Source organism: Metopolophium dirhodum, chromosome 1, assembly GCF_019925205.1.
Source record: "Metopolophium dirhodum isolate CAU chromosome 1, ASM1992520v1, whole genome shotgun sequence".
Classification (NCBI taxonomy): domain Eukaryota; kingdom Metazoa; phylum Arthropoda; class Insecta; order Hemiptera; family Aphididae; genus Metopolophium; species Metopolophium dirhodum.
Genome location: NC_083560.1, coordinates 12,719,716 through 12,731,927, shown reverse-complemented (window position 1 = coordinate 12,731,927; position 12,212 = coordinate 12,719,716). Strand labels below are relative to the sequence as shown.

Genomic DNA, 12,212 nt, shown 5'->3' with positions numbered 1-12,212 from the left:
TCCTTAACTATAAAAATTAAACATTTTATAAATTTTTTAATTTTTGATGTTTTGAACAAATTTTTCAAAATTTGAACTTAAAAAACTTATAAAAAAAAATTATTCAAATTGATCCTAATATGTACCAACTTCTACAATAACAAATTTTATTAGTAATCTTGTGTTAAATTTAAAGCTTTTTCAAACAACAAATAAAATTTTATTGATACTTACAAAATAAAAAACTAAAAAATTTAAAACTACAAATTTAAAATATCTACTAAAAAGTCAAAACAATTGAAAATATTTTGAAAATGTTATCATGACATATAGAAAATTATTAAATAAATACATTATGTTCGTTTTTTACACGAATATAAAAATGACATAAATATTAAAATATATGTATTACATCTATATCATTTGCGATAAAACTGAGAAATTACAATTGTATATCCTTGTGATAAACCTATTTGAGTACTAGGCAAGGTATATTTAACATTATTATACATCACAGCTAGAAGTCACATTTAGGTATCAATAAGTACTCACAGTTCTTCTATAGTACTTCTATAGTACAGATTTTTGCACACCGGAAGGCGTTCAAAATCCTGAAAAATTAAAATATCGACAGCTTAAAATCCCAACAGTTATAGTCTACTATACTAGGTAATCTAATATAAAATACAAAAAGAATGTTTCGTACTGGTAATATTATTTAAAACGGTTTAATATTTACCCCGAGTGTACAAATCAACATTTAAAATGAACAAACGTAAGAATATGCATTAATAAAACACATGACGTTCTCATTTAATATGAACTTATAATAAATACAATTAATGGGGTGATACAAATTACAGGAACATTAATATCATAAACGAATTAAAAAAATAGATAATTGACAGGTACCTATTAGTCTAAATTCGCAACAATTTTTAGGCGTGTATCCGATATAGGTATTACTTTTAATATTTTATTATTATCATACTCATTAAAATTTAATTTTTTTTTTATTTTTTTCACTCTTTTTTTTCCAGAGCCATCGCATTTTGGATGGAGCCCAATATCATTTCCTTTTAGCAACAAGGGAGACTTGTCAAGTTGTATCCGCTGTAAAAATATTTCCATATTGAAAATGATTGGTTCTCCAAAGCATCGGCAATAATTTGTTTTTTTACCGTACTCCACCCAACGTGGAGTGGCGAAATTCGTTGCCTCAGCGATGTTATAGCCCTGGTTGAACCCCGCATGGTAACCAAAAGGAAAAGTTACCATAAATTCCCCAGGTTTTTGTGTGATCTAAAACAAACAACAATATTGATAATAAAAAAAATAATGAACATTAATATAGTTTAAAAAATTTAATTCGTAATTCTTTAGTATTTACCGTATTAAATGGTATTGAGTGTTTTTTCAAAATGGCAGGTGATAAAATAATTGTTTTGTGCCGAACATACGCCGGGCAACTTGATAATTCGTCCGGATAAATCTCACGAATCAATTTTTCAAATTTTTTCCCATGTTTTGGAGGTATCGCATACCTTATGTAAAATAAGATATGTACAATTTAAATTTAAAAAGTTTGTATATTTACAAAGGTGTAATAATAAAACAAAATAATAACCTTACCATGTCTTTGGATATCCAACATGTACGTAGTTAAGACTGTATAAATCCATGTCTTCAGTATGCCACGCGAATGTGGATTTCCACATACCGAAATATAAATAAGGTGTATTAACACCTTCGATGGTCGTATCGTGCATAACGTCCAGTATCGTATCCAGCTTATTCATATTCCAAGCCTTAATTTATTAGAAAAAAATTATTTACTTAATTTAAATATGCATTTGACATAAAATGAAATATAATTTATAGATGTATAAATTTAACTCATACTTTCACATCTTGGTCAGTAACAGACCCAGTTACATCGGCACCATATATTGGGGTGTGGCAAACAATGTTGTCCCAATATATCTTTTCGATATCTCCATTGTCTTTATGATCCGGAGTCTTATAAAATTCAGTCTCAGAAAGTTTTTTAAACTTTCTGACCGTCATCATTTTTTGATTCCGTCTGAATTGTTGATAAATTCCTTTATCACCTTTAACATCCTAAATAAATATAATAATAAATTATTAGACATAGTTTATTAAAATCTAAGTACTTAAACCTATTACTTGGTATATTGGATTTGGAATTTTCAAACTCATTATATCATCTTCGTCGTAGCTTTTTTTTCTTGGTATCCATTCAGATGGTGGGATAATCTATAAAATTAATATTTTATATTTAGAAAAAAAAAATTTGAATTGTTACAATACAATCTATAATTATTATAAATTAAAGTTTAATTTTTACTTTTGCCACACCAGCCTTATGAGCTCCTCTCGATTCCATAAATTCAATGTAGCTACTAAAATTTTTAAATTCACTCAAAGATGGTCTGAAAACCATGATTTTAGGATTATTAGAACACATTGTATCTAAAACAATAAATAAATCATTATTAAAATTAATATGTTTTAAGTACCTAGAACTCATCAATTATATTATAATAATTATCAACTACATTTTCACTCCAAAATGTTTTAACCCTTTGGTTAACCCTAAGGACAATAAAATATATTTTTTTGTTTTGAATATCTGAAGGGAAATTGCAACGTGGATTCTACTAATGGAACAACTTGTTTTATTCAATTTTTTTTTATCATTTCTCAACTATTAGAGTTCGGATTTAAAGGCAATATAATCTGAAAAAAATGCGTTCAAAAAAGGCAAAAAAAAGCATTTAATTTATATGAAAAAGCATTTACAAAAAAAAATTTGATAAACAATTAAATAGTTTGTATATTGTATATTTAACAAGTAGTGTGTATCTATTAAAAAAAAAATCACAATCATGTACTTAGATAAACTGTCTTCAGTAAAACGTTGACGGTTTGGGCTTAAAGTATTTTTGTACATATAAAATGTAATCAGGGTGGACTGACGAACAATTCTGAATCTATAGTAAGTATATACGCATTATGAACATATTTTAATCTATAGATAGATAGTATATGTACTTTAAAAACGTTAAATTAACTGGTCATACCAAATACTCGATAAAGTATTTAGCGATATCGCTAAATATCGCCGATAATAAAACCCATTAAAAACAATTAACAGCCAACAAAGTACAGTCATCAGAAAATCTTATCGATTTGTACTGTTTATGCGTATTTCGTGTATAAAACAATTAAATCAATTGAAAATTAAACACAATAAAGGCATTTATAGGTGTATAAGGCAAAAAATACTTTCATCATCTTACATATTAAATGACACGCATTTTTGTATAAAAATTATTTCTCTATTATATTATTAAAAAAAAACTTTTTCCTTCAAATCCGAACCTTATATTATTATTATTTATGAAATTTTAACATAAAAAATATGCTTAAGCACTCAACAATGTAAATGTTAAATATTACATGGGAAACCATCGTTGGACAATTAATAAAAACTAAAAATAGTATTTGTAATTTATAAATATTGTAATGCACATTTGTTATTTAATTAAATTGTATTGTAGTCCGTTGAATAATTACAATACAAATTGTAACCATCTAAAAAAACATAGCTATAAATATCATTACATTCCGGTAAACTTTTTTATTTTTATAGATAGAAAAACTTATGAGAAATCTTCTATTACATTATCAAAAAATAATACAGACAATCATAAAAAGGTGAATAAGTAGATGTCACTCTGCTGTACAGTAGGTTACAAGTGGGTCACTGTAATGGATGGTGTTAAATTTGCATTCAATTATATTATATTATCATTGTATAAGAAAAACGATTCTGAGCGAAAACGGTCAGTCATCCTATGCTATTACCAAGTATATTTGATGATATTATTGTGAATAAATTAATTTATATATAACCTATTTACGTGGAACCTTGTTTTCAATTTTCAATTCTTAGCTATAAAAGTTGAACATTTTATAAATTTTTAACTACAAAATAATTATTAAATTTTAAGTTCGATAAATTTTGTCAAAAATCGAAATTTAAATGATCATAAAAAAAAATTGTGCGTATATATTTTTAATATTTTTCAACTGCTATTAGAACGATGTATCAGGATCCTTTTATTCAATTTTCACGCTTTTTTACCCAACAAATACAATTTAATTGATATTTATAGATAAACAAACTAAAAAATAGAAAACTAACAATGTCCGTAAACAGTTTAAAAAGAGTCAAATTATTTTCAAAATGTCATCGTGTTTAGAAAATGCTAATACAAATATTCAGTGAAATTTTCAAGTATCTACAGTTATACGTTTTTTAATTACAACAAAATAAGAAAATCGTTACATGAAATATCGAATAAATATCAAATGTTGTAAAAATATGAATTTCAAACGCTCTCTAAAAATTTGATTTGACTTTCTTGTAGACATTTTTTTTTTTGATAAACGTATACAAACTTATGGATAATCTTATATTAAATTTTCAAATCTTAGATTTAAAAAGAAATATTTTTATGAATTCTTAACTCAAAATAATTTGCTAATTTTCGTTATTTTTCCGTATTTTGTCAAGATTTCAACTTTAAATGTTTATAAATAAAAACTGTGACAAAGGATTTTTAATTTTTTTTATTTGCCTTTGAGACAATAACCTAGGAGCCTTAATGTGTAGCTATAGGCAAAACGTGCGGTGTTGGTGTTTCGTCTATCGATGCTCGCCGAATGGAGTAATGTGGCCTTAGGATTGTACGACGAATAAAATAGAAGATACTGGAAATGAGTATGATTGTTATTATTTTTTTTTATATAAACTGTTAATATTCGGTATTTTCGGTATTTTATAATACAGGTATACTGTTATTCGGTAATAATTTACGTCTTTACCGTAAATACCGTGCCACGGTCCACAATAATTATCGAAAATACCGTATACATATTAAATGACTTAAAATTTATTTAATCATAATTATAATTACAAAAATAATTTTTAAAATAGATGTACTAACTAAGTGTCGATATCTATTTATGTGTCTACTTACCGATTGTCGAGTGGAAAAAAAATGACAAAAAATGTAGGTGAAACGTGCGTTGTTGGTGTATCGTCTATCGATGCTTTCCGAACGGACAAATGCGGCCTGCGTACGGTTCAGATGTAGGTACGGAGAGTAATGAAGAAACTAAGATTCAAATCCCTCATCAAGTTTATTCAATAACCAATATAGGAAGCGCTCTGTACAGTAGTCGACAAATAGTCCCAACCATCAGCGGTCCTACCGCCCCCCCACACCACACGCAGAAAATAATGCCAATAACCGTGCCACCCACCGGCGTATTTACACGCCGTAACTGAACTCGGCAAAACGGGTATGCACATAACCCAATACGCATGCGCGTGGCACAACTGTAGCACAACTAACGTTATCATAGTTAACAATTTGACATTGTTTCAAATTTGAACAGTTGAAGTTTTTTTGTGCTGTAGTTTCATTTAATTCGTACAACATTTATTGTAGACGAAAATAACTGACTTGTGTCAAGATGTCTAAAACTATTAAGAAACGGTTTATTTTTTTAACAATCCTTGTAAAACTTTAAAATAATCCATTTCTTCATACTGTCAATAATATTCAATAATTATAATATATAATAAAAATAATAAAAACACGCTTAATACATACAGTTATAACAAAAATACTGTCAATAATAATAATAAGAAGGAAAATTCAATCAATAAATATATCAAAATTACCATCAATAGTCATAATAATAATAAAAATCTCAATAAAATGTAAAATAAAATAATACTTATGATAGTTAATGAGATTTTGCATTTGTTTAGATAACATTAGCTTAGAAAAATAAAACAAACGAATTTTGATAAGCAAAGTTACCTTAATTTCACGGTCTGTAAATACGCCACCCGACGCCCGAAGACCACCCAGCACAGGGCTACCTGTAACCATGAGCGTCACAGCTCCCAGTCACCCGTCCACCACCCAACGACCATTTCGTTTCATGAACGAATTCGTTTAGTACCTAACCATAGGCGTAACAAGCCCATTACTTTAGGGGGTGCTGGAGTCCTAAAAAAATTTAATAGAAAAATGAGGTACCTATGAAAACATAATCGCCCCCACACAAATTTAACTTTATTATACATTGACACACTTGCAATCTACTGTACAGCAGAGCGACATCCACTTACCTGCTTTTTAAGCTTGAATTGTTACTTTATTTTTATATAATAATTAATAACAGTAAATAAAATAAACACAATAGTCTATATTATGTAATATGAAATATAATAAAATAGTTATGAAGATTACAAATCTATACGCCTATTCTTCAAAGCAAAGGTATTTAAAATGTTTTCTGACTCGATAACATTTGAAATATCTCTTTCAATATGTAAAATTGACATATCAGTTAATCTATCCTGGTTCATACTAGATCTGATCCATGATGTTTTTATTCTCCGCATGACAGAGAAAGAACGTTCACACGTAGCAGAGCTGATGGGCAGAGTTAAAGCAACTTGCATTAGTTTATATAAATTGGCAAAAACGTTCTGGTCTATTTTTTGTAATACATCACTAAGAGTAAAATCAGAATTTTGAATACTATTTTTAGTAGTAGTTTTACAGTCATTTCAGCTTCTAATGATTAAATATTAATATCCAACAATTTCTAAATATAAAATTTAAAAAAATAGTAGATATATTATAATAAAATAATAAAATGTGAATAATTACACATTTTAATTTTCAACTTTGTATATAATTTTAATTAGATAGATACCTCATAATGTTGTATGAATGGTAAACTTTCTTTGAATTGTTATTTAAAAAAACTGTCAACAGATGATGCTAAACGTAAGCTTTCAGATGAAAATCTAGTTTTCATGCTGGTAATAATTGCATCCAGAATTCTATAATATGCATTAATTTTCCAGTTTTCTTGATCCGATATATTTAAAGAAGGCTCATCAAATTCTGAGTATTCATTCCCAGTAGTAGTAGAGGTACAATAATATCTTAAATATGTGCTTTCTTTTCTTTTACGCTTAGAATTAGAGCCTTAAATTAAATACATAATAATAAACCAAATGACAATGTAACATCAAACTTACTAAACATCATGATTAATAACATTTTAAGAATAATAATTAATATAATTAAAAAAGTAGGTACCTCTAGAAGATGTTTCAATTGGTATATTATGTTTTTACATTATTATGTTTAAGTACTTCAAAATTGTTATAAACTGCATCACAGTTCTGTATTATACATACCCAACGTGTATCACTTATAGCCTTTAATGTGGTGGCTTTAATAATGAGTTTATTTTGCATTTCTTTCAATTTAAAATTAGTTGATGGCCGAGAAAAATGTACATATAATGCTTCAATAGAATTGAAAAATTGTTTTGCTTCCTAAAAAAGTGAATTACATTTTAAAATATAGGTTTATTATTTCAGTACCGCCAACTTTGACTACAGTAACTGTCTACTATTCGTTAATCGTTTTAAATTAATAATATTATGTACAAATTATTTCTCAGGGAATTGTATAGCTCTATAAATACAATATCTATGTTATCGACGTTATCGTGTATCTAGTATTATCATTGATTAGTATTTATAATCAATGGTATTATCATGTCTAGAGTCTAAAACAAAATAATCTCTACACGAGTCCATCCAATAATGTACCTATTTTTAAAAATAGATTTAAATGTATAATGCAAATCCACTGTTCTAAAAACAAATCAAAAATACACGTCTTAGATAGTATTGTTGATATAACAGCTGTCGAGTGTCTAGCGATAATAATACAAATTATAATATATAATAATACCGTATAAACACAATATTATATACATTTTATTTTTATTCGATAATTATTTATTGTTTATATTGGTGTATTCGTTTAAATGATACATAATATAATATATTTTTTGACATTGCGGGCAAAAATAAAGTTAATACTAATATGTTTTTAGGCACATACTGACATACATTTACCCAAAAAATTTGGAGGGGCTTTAGAAAATTCTGGGGGGGCTGAAGCCCCCCCCCAAGCCCCACCCCTAGTTACGTCTTTGTACCTAACCCACTTTCCCTATACACAGAGCGAAAATTAAAAAAAAATCGCATTACCAACACAGTTTGGTATGAACACGAAAATGACCAATATTAACTAGGTATACAGAATAACTGGAATACATAACTATATCGATTTTGGTTTTTGTCGAAATCAAAGTTATGCCTACCCCGTATTTAGACAAAATTCAGATAGATACAGATATTTTTAATAATATTTAAAAAGCTTTCGACCGTCACCAACTTCGCGCGCTTCAGCACACATCGATAAATCGTCATCAAAAATATATATTACTTCGGTCAACATAAACCCTCAGTTTCTTGAACGTGCGTGTCTTCCTCTTTTTCAGGATGACTAAAACTCGACCGTTGTAATGGACTAACGAAAGAAAAAAAAATGTTTGTCGTTATTGCACCTAGTCGACGGTTCCAATATTATAATGTCCCACAATGCGCGTTTTACAATTATTTTTTGACCTAAGCGTCATAATAATTATTATAAAGTATCTGTGATGCTTCCCGTTATCGAAAACCAATAGATATTTCTTTAAAATGTCAACGACCATACTAAAATACAACAATAAAAGTTTTAGGTTAATATGCTGGTTAACCGGAAAACCGAATGATTTTAGATTCTGAGTGGAACGATGAATGTATTGATTTTACAATGATGTAAAATATTTTTTTTTGTGACTGTTATCACCTTTTAGGACAGTAAAAATGCTTAGATTTTCTTCAACAGTAACTTTTGTGATAGGAAAGTGAATCTAGTTGGTGCATTATAGAGGTCAACATTTAATATTCCCAAAAGTATTCAAAAGCGCCGGGAAAACAACATAAAAATTTAGGAAAAACGGGAATTCTTACGCAAAATCTGTTTTAGAGAAAATCAATTTTGGTTTTTGGTGTAACTCAAAAACAAATGAACGTATATATATAAAATTTTCACTTGTTGCTTATATTTGCATTTTCTATACACGATAAAATTTTAAAAATATTTGATTTGTTTTGAATTCTATAGGAACATTGTCAATTTCCAATTTTAATAGTATTTTTGTCTATGGATGTAAATAAAACTTTGTTTGTTGGGTAAAAAAGCTTGAAAATTTAATACAAGGCTCCTACTATACTGTTACAATGATATTTGAAAAATATTAAAAATCCTTCTTTACAGTTTTTACTTATGAGCATTTAAAGTTCAAATCTTGATAAAATACGGAAAAAACACGAATATTTTTTTTTAAATCTCAAATTTAAAATTTAATACAATATTATCCATAATTTTGTCTACCTTTATCAAAAAAAATATCTACAATAAAGTCAAATTAAATTTTTACGAGCGTTTGAAATTCACATTTTTACAATATTTGATATTCACTCGATTTCTCATGTAACGATTTTCTTATTTTATTGTAATTAAAAATGAATGATTGTAGATACTCGAAAATTTTTCTGAATGTTTATATTAGCATTTTATATAAATGATAAAATTTTGAAAATATTTTGACTCTTTTTGAGCTGTTTACGGACGTTGTCAGTTTTCAATTTTTTTAGTTTTTTTTTTCTATAAATATCAATAAAAATTTATTTGCTGGGTAAAAAAACATGAAAATATAATGCAAGGCTCCTGATATATTGTTACAATAGCAGTTGAAAAATATTAAAAATTCATAGGCACAGTTTTTTTTATAAGCAATTAAAGTTCAAATTTTGACAAAACTTATCAAATATAATAATTAATAATTCTTCTGAAGTTAAAAATTTATAAGTGTTCAATTTTTATAGTTAAGGATTGAAAATTAAAAACAAGGATCCACGTCAATAGGTTATATATAAATTACTTTATTCACAATAATATCATCAAATATACATGGTAATATCATAGGCTGACTGACCGTTTTCGCTCAGAATCGTTTTTCTTATACAATGATATTATATCATTGAATTCAAATTTAACACCAACCATTGCAGCGACCCACTTGTAACCTATTGTACAGCAGAGCGGCATCCATTTACCAACCTTTTTTATTTTAAATTCATCACATGGTACCCATTGTGATAAATCTTTTTGTATATTGTATTCTATATATGCGATGAGTTAAATGTTGTAGTTGATTGTTTGTTTAATAATAACTAGAGCCTGGATATTTGTACCAAGTGTATTCACGCCAAGGAGGTTTTAAAATGTCCATAGTTTATATAACACTGAATTTAAACTCCAAATTTTATATTGCATATTTAGAGGATTATTGCATATTTGTTTATAAATGCATATAACATGCATATTCAATGGGTTTTTAGTAAATTATCTATTTCAATTTAAGATTTACATTTTAGTCATTTTAAAAGAGGAAAATTCGTTGACTGTGTCTCCTATAAGAATATTGTTAAAATATTGTTATGTTTGCCATAGATAAGATATTAACAACAATAAATCACACACATATGCTAGGTTATTTTTATAGAGGTGCGGGGTTTCTAACAGTAATACAATTTTAATTATTTAAATATGTTTTTTTTTCTGTTTAAATATCAAGTACCTACCTACTTTTCTTTTTTTAAAATCACACTTTATAATGTATAACATAATGCATATAATTACTTTTTCCTTTCCTATTTGCATTATATTTGATACTTTTTAAATGCATATAAATCCGGGCTCTAAATTAATTACAATATTAGGATAGCATTATAATTTTACTCTAGTTTTTAGGTGAACACTATAATATAATATATTTCCTTAAAATAACTAGAAAATTAACTTTCGCATAATATAATATAATTTGTAGGAATTAACGTATGTGATTTTTTTCCCTGCAAACTATCGAGAAGGAACTTATATTATTCGGTCTATTGCTGACAGCTATGTGTTGGTCACCAGCGAGTTAAATAGTATATTTACTATTTTTTGTCAGGCCTCTGCGTTCATTGATCGCACCATCATGGCTAAGGTAATTCAGGTTAGGATCTATGTAACAACCAGACTATTCTACGAAAACAATATTTTATGAAAGAAACGATTTGGTTTTATTTATTTTAAGTGTGACGCATGGAGGTTATAATATGAATATAAGATGTAACCAAAAGTTTATGTTTTGTAAGGACCGTGGTATAGATTTCAGTATAAATAATAATTATTATATTAAAATAAAATAAGAATAAAAAAATGTTATCAAGGCAAAGATAATGCATTATGCGGGGATCTATGCAACAACCAAATTATTATACAAAAACAATTTCTTGAAAAAAAAATGTTTACGCGTCATGCAAGGAGGTTATAATAATATGAATATAAGATGTAACCAAAAGCTTATGTTTTATGAGGATCGTAGTATAAATTTTAGTGTCTGTTTGTTCAGAGAATACGCGTGATATCTGAGCTCAGTAATTTTGGGGATTTCCACTTTACCACCCGCTGGATGGAAAAACATCGATTTCCAACGCTTCAACCGTCATCAAAAACTAAACTTTCGGTGCAGGCGTGACAAAAAAATGTTTATACGTTCGAGCCGCCATCGATATTGGTTGACATCGGCCACGGGTGCCGGTTTACGTCCAACGTGTTTGTACGCCAAATTTTACGATTTATATAGTTAACAATAGATAACTATAAAAGACTATGAATTATTACTTATTATTCATGTTGTCAGTAATTCATAACTAAATGGCGACAAGGATGGCATAAATTTTAAATATTATGTTAAAAAATAATGTAAATAAATGCTTTCTTAATTTTTTTCCAATGCAAAAACAAGTGAAATGTATTATGGTGCCGAAGTTTTTAAAATAATGTGGTCTGGCAACATTAAAGTTTCGGGTCCTCAATACCATGCTCGTGCTCATAATACACATTTATTTTACGATGTAAATAAAATGTGGCTGTCCAGCCATCAATATTTGAAGTAACGATTCACGTATTTTCAACCCTTTTTAAAAGTAATTTACCAAAAACTGATAATACATTAGAGATATATTTGCTATTTAGACAAAATGTTAACAATAATACAATATTATCAGATTTTTATTTACTCATTGTACACATTACACACACATTTCTTGGCAGGATTGGTGACTCATATACTGGATAAGATGCTCGTGTACT

At 27.6% G+C, this 12,212-nt stretch overlaps 1 protein-coding gene across 1 annotated transcript; it reads right to left on the bottom strand.

Moving 5' to 3' along the window:
• Positions 1-527: 527 nt before the first annotated feature.
• On the bottom strand, positions 528-7,145 carry LOC132953713 (probable lysine-specific demethylase 4A). The gene is made up of 9 exons (XM_061026081.1): positions 7,139-7,145; positions 6,861-7,085; positions 2,348-2,472; positions 2,167-2,256; positions 1,882-2,100; positions 1,612-1,787; positions 1,370-1,523; positions 1,006-1,281; positions 528-590 (listed from the first exon to the last, which is right to left on the bottom strand). Exons 1-9 carry the CDS (start codon positions 7,143-7,145, stop codon positions 528-530), a joined length of 1,335 nt encoding a protein of 444 aa, XP_060882064.1.
• Positions 7,146-12,212: the final 5,067 nt, after the last annotated feature.

Coding starts and splice junctions, on each gene's coding strand:
- LOC132953713 (XM_061026081.1), bottom strand. Junction 1,788..1,881: donor TTACTGACCAAGATGTGAAA/GTATGAGTTAAA, acceptor TAATAAATTAAG/GCTTGGAATATGAATAAGCT. Junction 1,524..1,611: donor GTTGGATATCCAAAGACATG/GTAAGGTTATTA, acceptor ATTTTACATAAG/GTATGCGATACCTCCAAAAC.